A 20,773-nucleotide genomic window follows, 5' to 3' on the forward strand; every position below is an offset into this window, starting at 1 on the left:
GCCATTTGGGGCTGCAAGGTGCTCATAATGGATTGGAGCCCACTGCCTTCTATGTGCAGAATCTCCCTGCAGTAATAATAATAATAATAATAATAATAATAATAATAATAATAATAATAATAATAGCCCCCTGCCTACAAAACTCTGGGCTCAAATATTACAAGTTTGCAAATCTTTTAACCAGGGCTGAGCCCATTTGGGCTGAGCCCTGGAATCAGATCTGCTTCCGTACTGCCTTTGGCTCCTGATCAACAGCTACGGTATAGGAAGTCTGTTTGGCACACACAGCATTTTTAAGCACTTCAGTCAAGACAGTGCCTGGCTTGAGAGGGCTGCATAAATCTCTTGTGACTGCAAATGTTTCTTTTCAAGCCAAGGTTAGGAACATGGAATTTTTTCTTTTTGGTAATTCTGTATAATGTGTGTGGGGGGGGGGAGCATAGTGGGGGGATTCCTTCAAAGCCTTTGAATTCTTCAGCCTTTCATCCACATGGAAACTCCCCCATTTTCTGTACATGTCACTTCCAATTCCAACCTTCCTTTTTTCCTAGATCTTTTGCACCACAGCTGCTTTGTGCTCACTTGCTTTTCCTCCAAAGGATTCCATCAAAGGGTCTGATGGACCATCCTGTGTGTATCTTAATTTAGCTGAAGACTTGCACTGCAAGGAAATGGACTAAGAGCAGAAATAATTTCTCTGTGCCCATTGCCATCTGTTTTAGAGAAGAGTTGTTTCATTCATTTCTTGGAGATTTCCATAAAGGCACTTTCTCGTAGGGTAAAGCAGAGATTTCCGCTGAGCATGTGTCAGAACAGAGAGCCTGTGCCCTTTCCTGAAGGTATCTTTCTCTCTCTGCCCTCATTTTTAAAGGCTTGAAGTTAAATAATTTATACTTGAGAGCCATTATGGAGCTGAGGTTTTAAAGACTGAGTTATGCTGCTTTGAAAATCTTCAGCTGATTTGTATTTATTTATCCCTGCTGCTTAATTTTGTGCTGTGTTTATATATTATTATGGTTTGGAGGGATTGTATTTTAGTTCTTCTATTGTAAAGCTGCCCAGAGAACTCTGGCTATGGAGCGGCGTATAAATGTCATTAATAAGAAAGAAATAATTGCTTTGAAACTGTTTTAATTGTCATATCCTGCCCAAATGGGTATAGAGACATTTTTGTTGGTTGGGCTGAAACTGGAGTGCTTAACACTAAGTATCCTTTTGAATTATGCTAACTTTATTTAACATAATGTTTTCAGAAAGGACAGAGGCTTGAAGGAGCTCTTCATTTCATTTCATTTTGTCTTAACATTTCAACCTGTAAAATTGACTTTAAGTTCCGTAGCAGCTCCTTGCTAAAGCAGCCTTGGTTTTTAAGGTGCTAAACTAGAATCAGCAGCAGATTTCTTTGCAGGACTGAACTACGCAAGATGTTAAAGATGTGGTTTAATAGCATGTTTTGTTTCATTTTGTTGTCAAGCAACAACCCTGCAAATAACATTAGGCTCCTGTTAGTATTGCTTAGGGCTTTTCATGAGGTCTTTATTATGTACCACATTTTAAGGCCGGTGTTGTTATCCCAGTATTGAAAATTGAGGGTGGGGCAGAAGAAACAGAAAGACTGAAAAAGAAAAAGACTCAAGGCCACCTATTGAGATCATGCCTGGAGGGAGAGTTGTACTGGAAATTTCCCAGTTCAAAATATAAGCAGAACCCATGTAGAGGTGAACTGGTTCCCAGTGTGTTTGGAGATAATCTATTTGCAAAGGGATTTACACACACACACACACACACACACACCCTTTCTGGAAAAAAACCCCTGCTTGGGACTGTTTCTCTTGCAGCTCACTTAAGGGGCTGTTCTTTGTTTGCTTGTTTGTTTGTTTGTTTTGGTCCTCCTGAGGTTGTTTTTGGCCTTTTTATTGTGTGGACTTCCAAGTTCACAGCAGGGATGGGAAGACTTTAGGCTTGCAGGGTGAAAACATCAGAAGAGCCCTGCTGAGTCAGGCCAGTGGCCCATTAGTTCAGCATCCAGTGGCCAACCAGATGCCTGTGGGAAAACCACAAGCAGGACCTGGGCACAAGAGCACTCTCTCCTCCTATGGCTTCCACCAACTGGTATTCAGGAGCACTATTGCCTCCATGCCTCGTCTTTGTCTTTTACCAGAACCCTGAGATCCACCAAATAGAGGCAGGGGGAAATTAAAGAATTCTGATGCCTTGCATTGCTCCCCAAACCCCTGATGAAATAATGAGATGCACATATGTTAGGTATCGCTAGAGAAGCTAGCTCCAGCAGCATGATGCTGCAACCAAGAAGGCCCTGCTTCATTCCGGGTAGGCTTGTCTAAACAAGAATGTTTTTAGCAGGTGCCAGAGTGAACTTCCCATGGCAGTAGAATTAGGAGCAGAATGCGTCACTCTGAGTCATGGCAGAAAGGGGGAAAGTTGTTTTATGAGATAAGAAGAGAAAAAGAACCCTGTTGCACCAGACCAAAGACTTAGGGGAAGCCACAGGCAGGAGATGAGCACAGTAGCCTTTTCCCACTCGTGATCCTCAGCAACTCCTATTTAGAGGCAGAATAGCCAACATGGCAAGTAGCCTATTTTAACCTTATCCTCCACGACCCAGATAATTGGTAATTGACCATTGACCCAGGCTGTTTACTCAAGGCTGTTTCACATTCTGCTATACTGAATGTGAACGGCTTGAAAACTTTTTCTTTTTTAAATCTGAGGGAAAATATGAAGTGAAAGATAGACTTTCCAATTTCATTTATGTTACGGAGAACTGTTCTTAATGGGATCTGTTTTGGCAGTGGGGGTGGAGATAAAAGAGAGGAAAGCTGGTTTGCAGGAAAGAACTGGGGAATAAACAACAGGTAATCACGGAGAGAAAAATTCATAGGAAGTGGGAATGTTATGGATGCATCTTGCTTATTGAGAGAGGCCCCCTGATCGTGCATTGGATATGCATCATAACAGCATCATACCCTAGGAATGTTGATGAGAACTACACCATATGGAACAGAGAAGGTCTACCCCCTGCTTTGCTTGCCTTCTCTTAGAGTGCCATTTGGTTGGGATTGCTCCAGTACTTTTGGATGAGGACTCCGTCAATATGCTCATTTGCTCTTGCCCCTCCTTTTGTCTTGTGGGATTCCACAGCTGCTGCATTCACTGTTGGGAAGACACTGCCAGATTAACATCTAGATGAATCGACTGCACTGTGCCACATCATCAGGCCTCATGGCTATTGATTCTCCATTGCAGTACTGATGGGTAAAAACATTATTGTTAGCCACCTAGAGCTGACCTCCACATGGATATGTTAGCCAGATGTCACATTCCAAAAGGTTACGATTATTTCAATTGCAGTTATTTCAACCTTGAGCCTTTGGCTTCTGGGAAGCCTGAGAGTTACCCTGTCAGGGACTGGTTGGATGCAGAGGAATGGTGGGAGGGACCAGTTGGGGACTTTCAGTCTCGGCAACTGATCCATGAGGAATCTCTACTAGGGATGAATTGCTGTGCTCATTAGGCCGGACACTCTGCCAAGTGTGTGCAGATTGTGTTCTTGCTAATAAAGAGTTAACTCCAACTTGAACAGTGTGATTTACTGCCAGCTCACGCCTGACACACCCTAATGGAATGAAGGGCCTAAGAGCTGGATTCAGTTCCTGCTTCTGCCACTGAAAAGTAAACTCTCCTCTGCTGCAAAGACATAGGGGAGAAAAAAATAATCAGCTAGAAATTATCGTGGAGTAATAACTCAAATTCTTTGGAACTAGTACGAAACAGTACGCTGAGGATAGAGAGGGGAGCTGGCAGCTTTCCACACAAACAGAAAAGTTCTGTTGGCTGTGAATTCCTTGCTCTCCTCCTAATCCTAGAAATAAACATTTAAGACACAGCGATGAAGCAGTTATTTATTGGATTAATCAATCCCTACACAGAGAGGGATTCTTTGTTTGTTTGAGACACAGAAACATGGATATAGTCTGACTTCCAGAGCTGGCAGATTGCCATATGAGTCAAAGGAGATGCACTACTTTGTTGTCTTATCTTCTTTGGTGTCTGTTGCAGTCACAAAATACACACAATGAAAACTACTTAAGCTACACCACCGGTTGGATCTCTCAAGAGCATTAACACTTTGTGCCCATGGGATTCAGGGCTCAATTAGCAGCTGTGTTTAGCTTGTGGGGCTTTGGGTAAAGAAAATGAATGTCTTTCTGAGAAATTTTTCTTATAATCCTAAGATTAGCGAGTTCTGGCCCAACTGCACTAACCGCTGCTTAGTTTCCAGGCTCAACCTTTTAAGCTCTATATGGCTCAGAACCCCAGTCCCTAAAGGACTGCCTCTTCCCATATGTACCTGCCTGGAGACCACAATTCCAAAATCAGTGGGGAGGGTAGGTAGTGACCCAAGAATGGGCCTTCTTGTCATTTGGAACACTCTCCCCCAGGAGGCACACCTGGCTCTGACTTTACTATCATTTCAGCACCGGATTAAAAAGTTTTCATTCTCTTGGGCATGTGGGCAGCTTTAACAATATGATTCTTACAGTTATTCAATCAAGCTTTAGTGTGTGCGTTTTTACAATTGTTGCATTGTGCATTGTTTTTAATATGTTTGCATTGAGTGGGGTTCCCGGAATGAGTCCCAGCAGCAGCAGCCCTATGTAAGGTTTTCTATGTGAAATGGGGCTTTCTCCCCTTCTGTGCCCTTGCACCCCCAGCATTGGCTTGGGAGAACCCCCAGAACTGGAGGGGGAGAGGTGAAGTTGAATTGCAATTTTGATGCTCTTTCCAAGACTGCAAAGAAAGGATTGCAAGTGGAGATAAAAAGACTGCTCAAGCAGCAGGGCATATTGAAAGGAATGCAACAAGACACTGCGTACTAAAATAGTTATTCTGTGTGAAAAGTATAGGAGTTGGAATGGCAGCAGATAACTGTGAAATAAAGGAGCACCAAAAATAGATGGGAACGCAGTATCCTTCAGTATGAGAGTCAAGAGTGTAAAAGCCAAAAAAAGCTTCTTTTGGTATGTGTCTGCAATTGTAGTTGCAGGAAGTAGGGCTATACAGAAATGTTTATTGATGGTTACATGGACTGAACTGGACATTTCTGCAACATGGTTAAAGCACTGCTACCAAAAGCTGATGATGTGAGGCTGCAGTCACAAAATTTATTCCAGGCATCTTAGAATGCAACCTGAGGTGCAGTTCCTAAAATCAGCCTCATCAACAAGTGCAATGCAAATCCTAGCAGTCCCCTTCAGAAAGAAAAGAGAGGGGGGAATTTTCCATTCAATTCTCTGCTTGTGTGGTACCCACATTCTTGGGTGGCAGAGAGAGATAGAAAACATGTGTTTTGGGATAATGAACAAAAAACTGTTCAGCTTCCAGACATAAATGTTTCAGAAACAAAAGCTGAAAATTAAAATGCAAAAAGGCCTCATGCACTTTAAAAAAAGAAAGAAAAGAAAACATGGTTGATGAACCATGTGATTTAATATTAGAAATGTGTGCTAGAATAAAAGTTCAGATTTCGTTCAAAAATCTGATAACACAGGACTGCCTGTGTGTATCTTTGAAGATGGTATTTCACAATTGGGGATTTACTACTGAAACAGTCCTCCTTTCTGCTGTGTACCTGCAGAGCCCATCTCAGCAGGCTCATGCTATATGAAACAGGGCTTCTCCCAAACTTAGCACATGCAAAAAGCGACAATATTGAATAAAAAATAACTATAACTGCTGATCCCTGCATGTTTTGCAATAAGGGAACTGAAGAGTAGGCAGTGGCGTAGCGTGGGTTGTCAGCACCCGGGGCAAGGCAAGTAATTTGCGCCCCCTAACCCGTGGATTTGCGCCCCCTAACCCTAACCCCCAGATGTTGCGCCCGGTGCGGCCGGCCCCCCCTGCACCCCCCACGCTACGCCACTGAGTGTAGGTTTGACTTTCCCTTGCCCAGAAGCAGTATTTTTGTTTGCTAGTCCCAGTCCGCTTAGCCATGCAAGAGAGGTTTCATAGCACATCCTAAAATATGCCCCAGAATTCTCTGCGGAGCACAAGAATTTCATGGTCTGCATGGCCTCTGCAGGCAGTAACACAGTCTTTTCAGGCAGTAGCTGCTGGAGGGAAGTCAGTGCTGAGTGATGAGGTGCTGTAGGACAGAGCTGGGTGTCCCAGATAGTCTGCTCTGTGCCCTCTAAGCTAGCCTTCCTGCTGCCCCATCACCACTGATGTCAAAGTCCAATTTGTTTCTGTTTGTGGAAAGTAAGGGCAGAATCTGGTTCTTTGCTTCAGGGAGCAAAATGTCTTGGGCCAGTCCTGTCTCTCGGAAGCCAAGGTTGTGTACCTGTTTACTCTGTGTTCAGTGTGCTCTCACTGCTGGTTTGGGAAGTGGTGTACACACGACGTTAGCCATGATCCATATCCGTTCTGTATCTGTTCTGCCATTTCTTATGGAATAGTATATTTCAATGTGTTTTTGCGCAAACCACCTTTGATCTGAATTGAGAGAAAGAATGGCCAGCTGTATTTTGAGCTGCTAATGTATGTGTGGGCCCAGGCCAGGTCTGCATGAAAAAAGGGTTTCCCTTGTGTTAGAATGACAGATCTATGGAGCAGAAATGAGAGCCATCTGAATAGAAGCCAATATCTGTCCTCTTGGTTCTGAGTTTTTAGTTTTGCTTTTGATGCCTCTGGAAGGATTCCTAAAGCACAGCTTAAGCATGTCTTGTTTGTTTATTTGTAAAGAGACCTCATATCAGAAGCACCAGCTGCCTCCACTTCTGAGGATCCTTGTTTACTCCTCTCCTTTCAGAATGATGCTGGAGGACAGCGAGTGCTAGTCCATAAGTGGAGCACCTTCAACAAGGCCCGGCTGGTGTGCTCTGTCCCAGGACCAGATGGCATTGATACATACTTTGATGAACTGGGTAAGAGAAACGAGCTCAGAATTGGTTGCCTTTCATAGGATTAGCTCCTCAGTTTGTCAGCTGGAAGCCAAGCCTTGAAAAGTGGGGTTTAATTTGGCAATATGAGGAGAATGGGGGAGGGGTCCGTCTCAGTGAACAGTCAGGGGGCACCTCATGGCTACAGCCATGCTCAAGCTAAGTAAATATGAAAGTGAGCAGTGCTTTGGATGGGAGACGACCAGAAGCCCCATCTCCCAAGACATGGGCCACGTTGTCTGGAGCTAATGAGAGTTGGAGTCTAACAACGTCTGGAGAGCCACAGGTTCCCCACCCTATGAATAGGCGATGAAGGTAACATACTTTTGCGTTAGGAAATAACTAAGATCAGGACTGGCCCAAGACGTTTTGTTGCCTGAGGCAGGGCAGCAAATGGCACCCTCCCCAACCTAGTCAAGGTGGACAGTTCCTAAAGCTTGCCAGGATTGCCAAAATATTCCACAAGCACTATTCCTTCTCTCTAGCACTAACAATATAACAACAAAATGAACAGTAAACACTTTGCTGCCTTTTTGTAATGCCCCAAATCTGCTGCCTGAGCTGCCTGCCTCATTCTGCCTAGTGGTAGGGCCAGCCCTGTCAATTGTATGTTGGGGACTACAAGTGTGTTACAGCCAAATCACACATACACACACCGATCTTTTCAGCTGTCTCTTTGGTACCAACATCCATCAGCCCCCAGCTACTTGCATACCTTAAGTAATCCAATTGACTAAAACAGGATTTTAGTTTCTTGGAATGTGTATGTTGGTAAGCTGGTGAACAAAGTTAGGTGCATGGGAGAGCCCTTTAAATGCTGTGAATCAAACATCTCTTAAACAGAGGATGTCTTCCTCCTGAGGACCAAAGATGGGAAGAGCCCTGAGATCTATGCACTCTTTAGCACCATCAGGTGAGATTATTTTGCCTTTGTTGTTTGTTTGTTTTTTGTTTCTGAGGGGAACCTTGAGATGTCTAGCACTATATACCTTGACCGAACAACTCTCATCCATACAAATCTTCTCTGAGGGCCTCTCCAGCTTGGTGTTATTTCTGTGAGCCCATTCTCCTAACATGTTGTTGATGCAATAATAGTGCATTAGTAGTGGATTTATGATGGACTGTGTACATATCATTCCTCTTTGTTAGTTGTTCTCTGATGCTTTGCCAGTGTTCTTTGCATTATTGCCATCTGGAGGGGCACTCTGGTACTATTGGGGGACAAAAAAAGAAAATGCCAGAACTTTTGTGGTATGAAAAGTTACAGGATTTTACCAGGAAGTTACGGGGCATGCACTGATCAGAAATGAAGCAGGTGCACACAGTGTGGAAACCTGGATTGCGTATAACTTCCCCTATATTATCAGTAGCACAAATCGTCTTGTGTTTCTCTAGTGAATGACTCATTATAGCTTGCCAGTTTTTCAGTAATTAGACTGTTAATTTGAAGAACGGAGGCCATGCTCTCTGATATGGAATTCTTAATATCTGATTATATACAATCCTCTTGGATGATTTTGAAGCATTTACAACTCGAAATGTAGGGCTGTATTTTACCTCACTCCCTAATATACCTAAGCATTGAATACACACAATACTAAATATTAAGACAGAGTTTGGAAAAAATGTTCTTTCCCCAAATAGGTTTTTACTATGGCTAAACCTCTCTCATTGCAGCAATGTCTTCCAAGGCTTTGCCATCTGCGTATATCGTATGGCAGACATCTGGGAGGTTTTTAATGGACCATTTGCTCATAAAGATGGCCCAGACCATCAGTGGGCAGCTTATGAGGGCAAGGTGCCTTACCCGAGGCCAGGAGTTGTAAGTAATTCATACCTGAACTATGAAAACAATCTTTAAAAGAACTTACTAATCATAGTTTTTTTACTTAATAACTAATGCTGATTTCGGATGTTATCTGGCAGCGCCTTTAAGACCCTGGCTGTATATCTGAAGTTTGTGTCTAGCAGTATTTCATGAGGTAGGAGATGTTAGGGTGAACTGGCAACTCCATGCAAAGCAAACAAGTGGTCTTTCAGGAAAAGTCCCCTGTTGACATGCGTGGAATATGGCATTTAGTTGGGTTTTTTAAAAAACAAAAACTATCAACTTCTTTTTGTGGAACAGTGTTAAGACTCATGCAAAGGCATTAATCCAAGTTGAAAAGTTGCAAGTGGGTGACGTTCTGATTGGGAAGCAGACATTTCTGAGGGGTAGGACAAATACTTTGTCACAAGTGACTGAAGTGTCCTCTGCAACAGAGAGACATCACAGAAGATAAGCACATAGTCCAGGTAGAGCAAGTTCCGAGAGCAGCCAAGGGCCAGTATCCCAGTGGTTAGAGCACATGCTTTGTGTGCAGAAGGTCCCACATTCAATCCCTGACATCTCCAGTAGTGCTGGGAAATCCCCCTCTCTGAAACCCTGGAGATCTTCTGCCAGTCAGTGTAGCATTTCTTCCGCTTTATCCAGTCGGAACCATTGTGTCTCGTGTTAGATATATTTCTAGTACTGAAGACAGAAGCAAACAGTGGACTCTTCCTAACGAGGTCAACTGAGATGTGTGCTGATTTATAAATGAATTTCCCAGGGGCTTCTGTCTGGTACTGGATGCTGAACTAAATGAACTTTTAGGGATGGTATTCACTTAAGCAGTCAAAAACTCTCTAGAGAACCTTTCTCAGCCTGAGGGCCGTATTTCCTTCTTGGCAACCTTCTGAGGGCCACATGCCAGTGGTGAGTGGGACAAGAGTCAAACGTGGACAGAGCAGCGAGTGACCTTTATTGAGTAAGCTAGTTCCTACAACCCCCCACCCCAACTTCCATCCAGGCAAGCTAGAGTCATTTTCCGAGTTCAAAGACACAGTCCAGCCAGGCAAAAACACTCGAGGCAAGTGAAAGGTGTGGCTGGAGAGGAAGTGTGGCCTGGGCCAAGGGCCAGATAGAGGGGTATGTCCTGTGGTTCCCCACCCCTGCCCTAGTCAGAATCATTCCTATAAGTCAAGAATCATTGGAGACTTTTCATTGTGATCCTGCTCTGAGGTGAAGCAGCAGGAACAGAGTCTCATTTGGCTGAAATGATGTTCTTTTCCCTCCGTTCCAGTGCCCCAGCAAAACCACCAATCAGCCAAGCCGGCAGTACTCCTCCACCAAGGACTACCCTGACGAGGTCCTGCACTTTGCCCGTGCCCACCCACTGATGAGCAGATCTGTGTACCCTCTGCATCGCCGGCCTGTGCTGGTGAAAACCAACCTGCAGCACCGCCTGCGGCAGATAGTGGTAGACCGTGTGGAAGCTGAGGATGGGCAGTATGATGTCATGTTCATTGGCACAGGTGCAATTGCTTGGAGCGTTAGGGCTTGGTGATGGGCATCTGTCAATGTGGAAGTGAATATTAGAGGCAATCTCTTGTAATTTTGCATGCTCTGAGGCTGAGCTTGGGTATGGAAAACCAGGTTTGGGGCCAACTAAGTATTTGTGATCCCTGGATCAAATTAAACCTTTTTGTATATGAACTAAAACCCCGGGGGCCTCAGCAAAGTTTCCTGCTGTCTTACAGAATGACTCTTGAAGCTTGCCAGCTTCTCTCTTTCCTCAGTTCCCACCCACATTTACTCTTTGTAGGTGATTGCTGTTTTGGAACTTGCGTTTATCATTTATCCATTATTGTTCTGTCCTAGGCCGCTGTATCAATAAGCATTCTTTCTGTATCCATGTTGTGATACACTCCATTCTTAGGCGAGATAAAGTACCTAGTTGACTAGATGCAAGAAGTTGAAAAGTTCCTTGAAAGACCAAGGCGGGGGAATAAGAGGGCTTTTGAAGGGGCTCTCCTCTTTCATCTTGTCCCGGTGAGCCAATGAAGCTACCCCTCTATCAGCTGAGAAACAATTTCCCTTAAACTAGCATAGGCTTCCCACAAAATAGCTCATAAGCAAAATGGATTCAAGGACAGGAGAAGTGAAGAAGACATCCATGATCAAACATGCAGTCAGTGGTGTAAACTGGAGTCAAATCCCAGCTCTCTCTCAACTTCCAATAGCAGCTTCCTTTGTGTCTTTTATAAGTGCTTTCTGTAGGAATAACATGGTCCTCAAGGACAAGCTGTCTTTCTTTGCAAGTTTCTGTCCATGGTAGAGATCAGTGGTCAAAGAGGAGCAGGCTTTTGCCTCTGACAGAATGCCTGGTGGCCACAGAGGTAGTTGCCTTTGTTTCACGGTTCTCCCTTTCCTGCTTCCTAGATGCTGGCTCTGTACTGAAGGTTATAGCCCTTCAGAGAGGCAACTTTGCAGCAGCCGAAGAAGTCATTTTGGAGGAGCTTCAAGTATTTAAGGTGAGGTTAAAAAAAAAAAGGGGGCAACGTGTACAACCTGATCCCGGAACAGATATGCTAATCATGACTGTATTACACAGACATGTAATTAGCTAAGTATTCTTCTTTGTTCACGTGTAGATTGGATGTATCCAGGGCTTTTTTTTAGTGGGAACTCACAGAAACTCAGTTTCAGCACCTCTCAGGTGGGCTCCATTGTCATTCTAAGAGAACAAGGGAGGTGTTCATGGTGAGTTCTGGCACCTCTTTTGCTAAAAAAATAGCACTGGATATACCTCTCTTGCACATTCTTGCAGCATGGATGCATATTTGTGTACTAGCAGATATTACTTGTCTAATTCTGTGCTCATGTCACAGAAGTATATTTGTTACAACCCAGTTTCCACACATACTGTCCTTTTTATCTTATGCCATATGTCATACATAGGACATGGCATTTCAACATTACTAAAGCTCGAATCCTGAACAATTTCTTTGTCTCTCTGTTTGTGCGTGTCCATGTGCCTTTGTTTTTGTGTGAGAATAGTGGGGAACTGAATGACCCTATATCTCTGTAGGAAATGCAGGACAGAAATGTGCAATTGTGGGGGATTGGGGCAGGGATCAGTTCTGCGGCATGTTTTACCTGAGAAGCCATTTATTTTTCTCCCTTCAGGCACCAATCCCTATTACTGAGATGGAAATATCTGTCAAGCGAGTGAGTAATGAATTACTTCTTTAAAGTACAGGTGTGGTGGTGGAGAAGCCACTGTGCAGGAATGCTTTAGAAATGCCAGCCAAGCCATTAGCTACTGCAGGCTCTGGTGGTGGCAATCCAGCACTGTTAGCAAAATAAAACCCTATCTATTAAAGACCAAAGACCCCTGCAGCAGCTTTATAATAAAGGTTTGTTTGTTTTAATCCCAGGAGATCCAATCACAGATCCCCCATCTGATGTCTGTTTTGACCCTCAATTCACACCTAGGTGCAAGGTTCATTCACAGCCATACATTATGTGTGTAGGAGGCACCATGTGTTGGCAGGTGAGGTGGGTGGGACACTTCTGGAGATGCTCGTAGGGTTCTCATTAACAAGGCTGAACAGAAATAAGCATGTTTCACTACAAAGATGGACCTCGGTTTTAGACTCTGCTATACCAGGACAGCAACCCAAGGGTCAATGCAAAATAATTCCGCTCTGTTAAACACTTGAATCATTCATAAACTGCAAGGTCCTTATTTTAGTACAATCCTGCCATGCAGAACCTCAGTCATGTACATTTTGCTTGCTCTTTGACCTTCTTCAACACCTGAACTTTTTTTGTTTTGTCCAAACAGATAAAATTCCTCTACTTCTGTAATGTTTGTTTAGATCTGTAAATAGACACACCCCCTGGACTCTAATCTTCATCTATTATTTAGTTCCCAGGAAAGCTAGCAGAACTAGTGAGAGCATTCCTACCCTTCGCCATTTCCCATAAATCACGCTGCATTAGAGTCCAAGCATGCAACACACTCGTCCCTCTTTACTCCTTGTAACCTGAAAGGCTGCCTTTCACTCCCTGTATACCTGACAGCGTACTTCTGTCGTGACCTGCAACATTCCTTGTATTGCTCTCCCACCTGGATATTATATCTAGAACTGTCAGCCTGTTTTGCAATCCCTTGGTTGCTTTAGATTTACCGGTAGTTCAGGCAAATCTTAACCTAATTATTCTCTAGTGTCCCAGCAGCAAATTTGAAAAGAGAATTGTCTTCAGGCAATATTGTCTTCAGGCAATTGCCTCCAATTGCAGCCCAAGTTTCTGTTTGCCAACCTGCAGTCCAAAATATCAGGAGGGTACTAGGTTGGCAAAGGCTGTTCTACTGGGTGCAGGAGATGAGTTTATTCTGGAGAGAAAGGAGTGCATCAAAGCTACACTGCAAGGCTTCGCTCCTTTAGCTCTCATAAGAATGCTGTTGAAAATGTTGGTTGGAGAGTAAGGACTCTGCAGTTTAGTACAATTCCAACTCACCTAGCCTCCTTTGTTTTGACAGCAAATGTTGTATGTAGGCTCCCGGGTGGGAGTTGCCCAAGTGAAACTGCATCAGTGTGAGACGTACGGGACAGCCTGTGCGGAGTGCTGCCTAGCGCGGGACCCTTACTGCGCCTGGGATGGCCTCACCTGCACCAGGTACCAGGCATCAGGCAAGCGTCGTTTTCGTCGGCAGGACATCCGGAATGGGAACCCCATGCACCAGTGCCTGGATCAAAACTTGACAGGTGAGGAAACATGCGAGGTACATACCCAGACCAGTAGCTGTGGGTTATGAAGAGAACGGGGCAGCTGTGTACGCAATACACTCTGTTGCAGTGCAAGCTCAGTAGGGTAACCCAGTGGCAATATGTTTGCTGTTGTGTTGCTCTCTTTTTTGCCACAACGTGCTCATTAGATCAGAGGCCATGAGAATCTCACAAAGTTACCGTCTATTTATTTGGGAGGAGGTATACTTACTCATTTCATTGCATTTATTTTGCATTTCTATCCCACCTTTTTCTCCAGGGAGCTCAAGGTGGCATACATGGTTCTCCTTCTCCTCATTTAATCACAGCAAAAACCATGTTAGGCTGAGAGCAAGTGACTGGCCCAAGGTCACCTCGTGAATTTCATGGCTGAGTGGGATTTAAGCCCTGGGGTCTCCCAGGTCTTAGTCCAAAACTCTAACCACTACAGCACACTGCCTCTCTTCCAGCCAATCTCCCAGTCCCCTACTTCAGGTAGCTTCAGCCCCACCACCTTCCCAGTCTCCCATGGCCTAGAATCTAATAATGTAGGCAGGTGTTCTAAGCAAGCTGGTGGGGACGGAGGCAAGCATTGCTTGAGTGTTACAAGAAAGCAGTACAGCCCAGGAATTCAGTTAAGAGAAGTGTAAAAAGGTGAGGTTGTGGGGGTATGGGTGTGAGTAGGATAAACATTAAATATGTGCCAGGACAAAAAATTAAAACTCTAAATCAGATTGTTGAAGCTAACATAGATGATCACATGATGAACGACTATGGGCAAGATGCCATGTTTTATTTTAAAAACTGCAACTGTAGCAAAAAGAAGAAGAAGAAGAAGAAGAAGAAACTATGCCAGTTTGTGTTCTACGATGTTTAATTTGGGTGATTCTTATTTGCAACTAAAAGCCAGAGGGGCCAATGAGGAAGAGTCCCTGTAGGTAGGGAATGCTGAAGACAGTCATCTCTAATAGGTGAGGAGTCTGGTGGAGAGGTTAATATTTTACTGCAGACAGGAAAAAATGGTGCTGGTGTGGGACATGGCTGGCAGGGCATCCTGATATGATGTCTGCTATTCCAGACACTTAAAACACCAGGCTTGCCAGTCTCAAGGTTTCTTAACAAGGGCATTGTCATAAGCCATATCCACAGCCCTTGAAAACACAGGGTGGTGGTGAAAACAGCAACTGTTTGGGCAGCTAGCATTAGCTGAGGCTTCCATTATGTTATCACAGATGTGCCTCAGAGGAGCCTTCATGCACATAGAAAAAAATAATTATTTTAGTGTCCCCAGGTGTACAGGTCCAGCTTTTGCTTGCATGTGACAGACCTCTCTGTGTCAAAGAGCCACAGAACAAGTCCCTGGCTCAGCAAGGCTTTAAACCCAGCCCCTCCCCATGTTCAGCTGCAGTATTCTGCCCTGTTACGTAGGCCGTGGCCCTCTGCAAGGAGATGGGCTCTTTCTGCTCAGCTAGCAGTCTCTGATATGGGCACCCTCCTGTTTCCATAGTGGATGATTTCGACAGCACGGAGGAGAAGGTGGTCTATGGGACGGAACACAACAGCACCTTCTTGGAGTGCATCCCAAAGTCACCCCAGGCTGCGGTACAATGGTTTGTACACCGGTCTCCAGAAGAGTTAAGAGATGAGGTGAGGCCAGTCCCGTTCTCCACTTTCTCAATACTTTTGCTTCCTTTTCAGTAGGATTTAAAAAAACAAACAAACAAAAAACCTCTTGCTAAATGCATTCAGATTCTAACCTTGTTCTTCCTGCTTTTGGGGGTGGGGGGGAGGTGTTCACCACCACTGTGAATTCAACGGTTAAAACTTTTTTTCTGCCATGAAAATGTGGTAATAAATATAAACAATTTAAGCAAGTAAATACCTAAGCCCGTTCTACCCCCATTACACAGAATGAGCTGGGAGACTGAGGTGGAAGAATTTTGCATAGGTACCACTTCAGGCTGCAGGTAGGGCATGTATCTCCCCCCCCCCCCACTTAAATGCTTCCCCCACAAACGGTTCCTTCTATGTGCAAACTAGTCCATCAGGTAGAGGGATATACAAAACTTCTGCCTGTGGTGTTTGCAGCCTGTGGTTGGTTTTTTTTTTTGTTTGTTTGTTTTAATGGGAGAAAGCATTTAAAGATACGCTCCCTCACTGCAGTCTGTAGTGGTGCAGTTCAGAATTCCACCCTCTCTCTAGCCATTCTGGGTAGCATGTAGAAAGGCTTTGTCTATGCCTAACTTGGATCTTGTCCACGTTTGAGCTGGATCTCACTTAGAAGCCACACATTCTCTATTCAGATTTGATCTCAGTTGCACACACACAGGCTGGGAGGAGCGGAAGGGAAGTACACCTGGTTAGTCCCACAGAGTACAGATGACCACGGATATTCATTTGGAGTGCCACCAAGGAGCAGCTGGCTTGTGTCGCATCCAGTTAATACAGACACCTCCTGCTCGGATGCCAACAGATTCTTTAGGGCCTTTTCTTTGCACTTCCACCTGGCCCCTGTCATCTCACGTGCTTTCCCCCCTCTAGACCCTCGCCCCACTTCTTTAACCTTTCCTCATTTGGTTTCTTAGCCTTGCCTGCTGCATGGATCTCCGCTAGGAATTCTTGAATTAAACTGAAAATAGAGAAGCCCACGCTCCTACTGTGTGAGGTCTCGCCTCTCTCTCCCCAGAGTTAGCAGGCTAGTCTAATTCCCAGGAAGCTGGGTTGAGAAAGATGTGATAATAGTGTGAGGTTTCTGAAGGGGAACTCTCTGGAGCAAAAGGGGCAGTTGAAGGCTGGGCTGGCCAGTAAACACAGCTGGTGAGTTCCAGTCCAAGACTGGCAATTGCTAATAAGGACAGCTCTGGTGTCATAAAGAGAGCAAAGTGGTGTCAAGACTCTCTCCTACCTCCCTCCAAACCCCACAGCTTTGTTAAAGGACCACACAGAGCATTGGAATACGTCGTTCCTGCTTGGTTCCTTGTTCTGTATGTAAGACAAATAAATACAAATCATTCCATCGTAGGGGGAGGGGGGAGGAAAACATTAAATGGATTCTTATGCGCCTCCACCCTCTTTTTTCAGTGTAGACTTTGAATGCAGAAGCATTCGGAGGCAAGGCTTGTGTCATAGGACCTGCCCGGAATGGTTTTACAGGTGAAGGATGTTCAGAGGAGAACAAAGCCTTCATCAAGACTGAGCCTGTTATGTCATTCTTTATGCACTTAAAAAAAAAAGCAAATGAAGCTTATCCATCTAGTAGTTTAGGTGGTCCTCCTGGGTGGAGGAATTAGCTCCGGCAAGTGCTGCTTCCCTAGAAAGGGTGTTGGTTGCTTATAGCATAGGAATGAGACCCCCAGAGAGAGTTACAGCTTAATTGCCAAGAAGGGATAGGCAGAGACAGGGAGGCTGTATGGATGGGGAAAGTGATAAGATGAGAAGAGTTGGTTTCTTTACAGAAAATGGTTGGACGTCCAATCTCGGCCCGTGTTGAGGGAATCTGATAAGTGCAATGCTGTGCAAGCTTGAGACAATGGCAGGAGAACAGCTGGGACTTGTATTCCTTAGCAGGAGGCAGGACTCCAGGCTGGGACAATCCTGCCTGCTCCATATGAAAGAAGGCTTGCAGCTTGATAGACTGTTTCAGGAGATAATGATACAGAAGTACCGGTAAATGAACTTTAGCTCAAAGAGCAATGGAAGCAAACATCGGAATTGTACTGACTCTCCTCCTCTGGGTTTCACAGCAACTCCCCCAACTGCCACCAACCCTTGTCTCATTCTTCAGCTATATATCAGTATCTGGGATTGTGTGTACGCATTAAAAAAATAATAAATCTGCATCAAGAAACCCTGAATTCATTGTCTTGAATAAATCATGTGAATGAGACAACTACCCTGCACCATTTATTCCATCTCTTCTAGTTAAGAGGAAGAGGCATGATGTATTTCTGACCACTGGAAATTCCTCACACACTTACCTCCTCTGAATCTTCACCAGTAATTGGTTATATAATTTCAAACATGTCTCCACAGCATCTCTGTAAATCATGGGATTTTTTGGGAGCTGTAATTTTGCACCCATTGCTGCAGGGATCTACTTGATGACAGCAGTGCCACTATGAACTTCAGAAAAATACTGGCAACCCTTTCTCTTGATTCCCTGAAATGCCTTGAATACAGAGGTGCAGATCTGTAATTTTAGACTCCTTTCCATAGTTTTGTGTATTACTTCAAAATGTGCCCTCCTGCTCGTTCTACTGAGGAGACCCTGAAGTCCTTCCATGATGGCACCCCTGCTTTAGTAAGCTACAGGGCACCACCACCCAGAATCTAACCTCCTGCTCCCATTTATTTTCCCTTAACCCTTTTTCTCCAGGTGAAAACAGATGATAGGATCATGAGGACAGAGCAAGGACTGCTCTTCCGGAAGCTTTTCCGCCAGGATGCAGGAACATATTACTGCAAGGCTCAGGAGCATGGCTTCACTCAGACCGTCACCAAAATCATGCTGGAGGTGATTGAGAGTGAGCAGCTGGAGCAGGTCTTTCAGCGGGAGCAGGAGGAGGAGCCGCCTCGCCCCCTGTGCCGGGTGCCTGATCCCCGCATGCTGCATGGGCAAAGGATGTGGTTCAAAGACATCATGCACCTCATCGGCTATTCCAACTTGCACCGGGTAGAGGAGTACTGTGAGCGCGTGTGGTGTGGAGACCGCCAGCTGCGGCACAAAGGCAGGCCCCCCAAGAGCAAGAACATGCTGGATGGTGGCAAAAAGGGGCGGGGCAAGCAGCACGGAGAGAGGAACCGGGTCCCTAGGCAAGCGGCTGCCACATAAGTGAAAAGAGAGCCAACACCATGGCAGGAGGAGAACATGAGAGGAGGAAAGTCGGCATGGGCCCAACCTTCCTCCTCAAGAATGAAAATCAGCCCCTCTAGGAACTGTCCTTATGATAGGAACTTGTCCTTTTGGAAGGGGGCACCTTGCTGATCAGCTGAGCCTGGAGACATTCCGTGCTGGAAGCACATCACTTCCCTCTATCACTTGCATTGGAGACAAGGACTCAAACACCAGACCCATTTCCTTCCTGTCCTGTCTTGATATATTTCACTTGCACCTTGGGGGGTTGGTTGGTTGGTATCAGGTCTGGGATGGTGTGGGTCGGCCTGAAGACTCTACTCTCTCCATGCAGTTGTTGTGTATATTCTGTTGCCGCCCCCGATGTTCAATATGACTGAGCCACAAAATGCAGAGACATAAGGGCTGAGGATCTAACCACGTGGCAAAGGAAAACCATCAGCAGAAGTACCAGAAGACACGCCAACAGCACTCTGCTTAGAAGTCTGGGTGGGAATAGTGGTGAGTTCCTGCTGGGAATGGGCAGGATGGAGGTAGGCAGGTCTCTCCTGCAGGTGACAAGTGACAGGCACATTCAGCTGCACGCAACATGTGACAAAAATCGCCTCTCTGAAGAGAGCGAATGCAGGTTCCAGTGGGATCCCACCTACCCCCAGCAAAAATGGATAAGGAATGAATGTGATCAATGAGCTATGGATTATAATTGTTCTTTGATGGTAGTGAGGCAAATTCTGTTTGTCAATCTTAGGGACTTCATCTGTCCAGTAGCAGGAAGCAGTCTAAAACTATGGGGGGATTTTAACTGATGCGGCTTAATGTGGTCATTTGTGAATGCAAAGCCTACATTGACCAGAATGCTAATTCACCTTGCCAGTGGCTCTCTTCTGCTTGACCAGCAGTCTTGATGTTAACACTAATAGTGCAAAAAGAGGCTCAACAGGAATTTATAGGCCAAAGAAAACGTTATGTTGCATCTGCACTACAACATTAGCCTGCTACTACTCAGTTACAAGGCTGGGGCTTTCAGGGCTGGAAGTGAGTGGCAGGAGAGGAGTTAAGCACATCCTTCCACCTGCCTCCTTCCTGCCACTATGTGTGTTGGAGCTGAGAAGAAGCCACCAGGCTAATATTTATATGTGGCTGCAGCCATGTAATACATAGCTTGGCCCTCAGTTGTACATATGTGAATTTTGCAGGCTGCCTCATACCACCCAGAGTAGACTTGCATCTTTCCCACCTGTGTCTTTTGAGCATTCTTAGCTGCATTTGCTGGGCCATGCAACATCTCTTCAAGCCCGTGTCAGAACTTTGGCTTTAAGTGCTCTCCGTCTTTCATTCCTGTATCTCTGAGGCTGTGTTGATCCCCTATATGAAACTGATTAAACGCCAACAGCTGAATGAAAACCACCAGTTTGTTCAACAAATAAATTAAACCCTTATGCAGCAAGCTCAGGCTTGGGGGCAAGTCTTTTCTCTTTTGTTTTCAGTGATTCAGTGTTCAGCTGCACAATGAATGGGTCTCATAGCAAGCTGTGCCCAGGACTGAAGTTTATTGCTAAAACTTCTTCCTACAATGTCACTCATTGTACAGTCAAAAGTTGATTGTTTTCTCCAAACACATCGAACAATGCATGTGTCGAGGGGCCAGAAAATAAAGCTCAACTGTCTATGGTTTTGTGAAGAGATTAGAAAGGTTAGCAGTGCACAGACGCCTCCTGAAATAAGATGTCCTCTCAGTGACCAGTTTTTGGAAAAAGCACTATTGACACAGTCAGTTTGGTAATAAATGGGCAAATAAAGACCATTGGGTGGTATTCAGTAAAACTTAGTTGAATACCACCCAATGTCATCTCCCCCCCCCCCCGCCTTTCTGGCTGTCTCCAGACAGTGTGCAGTTTAACACTGGACTGGATGAACTTTCCTAGGAAGCAGTACCCACCTCTTGCCCTGAAGAGGTGTAAGTCAGGGTTTGTGCAGTGGTCTCTGGGCAAACATTCAGAGTTACTGTGTTATCTCTGCCCACCTGGACTCGTGATAGATCAGCTCAGGGACTGGCACACTCTCCTTGTGACTTGCTGATGTCATGATGTTTCAGCATACAAAACTGGGATAAACACACGCTTCTCAAAAACAATAAAAATGGCAAAACACCAATTGGTATATACCATGCACATTAACATCCTGGTGTAGACACATTCTCAGTTTGAAATCCACTTCCATCAGTTTCCGGTACAGCAAATGAATATTTGGTATAGTGCATGCTGATTTTAAAAGATGTCGTTTACATGAAAGGGATCCACCAGAATTTGGCAGGTAGTACAATTGCATCGACCTTTCATGCCAAAAGATGCCCATCAAGGCAGGGAGAAACAAGAAGTTCTGTCTA

At 44.9% G+C, this 20,773-nt stretch overlaps 1 protein-coding gene across 2 annotated transcripts in view; it reads left to right on the forward strand.

The window, feature by feature from the left end:
* SEMA3G (semaphorin 3G) overlaps window positions 1-19,834 on the forward strand; it is an 82,348-nt gene extending 62,514 nt beyond the window's left edge. For both annotated transcript variants that reach the window (XM_082214509.1, XM_082214510.1), the window contains 9 exons: window positions 6,830-6,944; window positions 7,803-7,872; window positions 8,637-8,781; window positions 10,064-10,295; window positions 11,203-11,294; window positions 11,950-11,991; window positions 13,310-13,535; window positions 15,043-15,182; window positions 17,911-19,834. In XM_082214509.1, the coding sequence (XP_082070635.1) occupies window positions 6,830-6,944; window positions 7,803-7,872; window positions 8,637-8,781; window positions 10,064-10,295; window positions 11,203-11,294; window positions 11,950-11,991; window positions 13,310-13,535; window positions 15,043-15,182; window positions 17,911-18,366 (1,518 nt within the window). In that variant the 3' untranslated portion in view covers window positions 18,367-19,834. The remainder of the gene's footprint in view (window positions 1-6,829; window positions 6,945-7,802; window positions 7,873-8,636; window positions 8,782-10,063; window positions 10,296-11,202; window positions 11,295-11,949; window positions 11,992-13,309; window positions 13,536-15,042; window positions 15,183-17,910) is intronic.
* The last annotated feature ends 939 nt before the right edge of the window (window positions 19,835-20,773 follow it).

This window comes from Podarcis vaucheri (assembly GCF_965113315.1).
Source record: "Podarcis vaucheri genome assembly, chromosome: 2".
Classification (NCBI taxonomy): Eukaryota; Metazoa; Chordata; class Lepidosauria; order Squamata; family Lacertidae; genus Podarcis; species Podarcis vaucheri.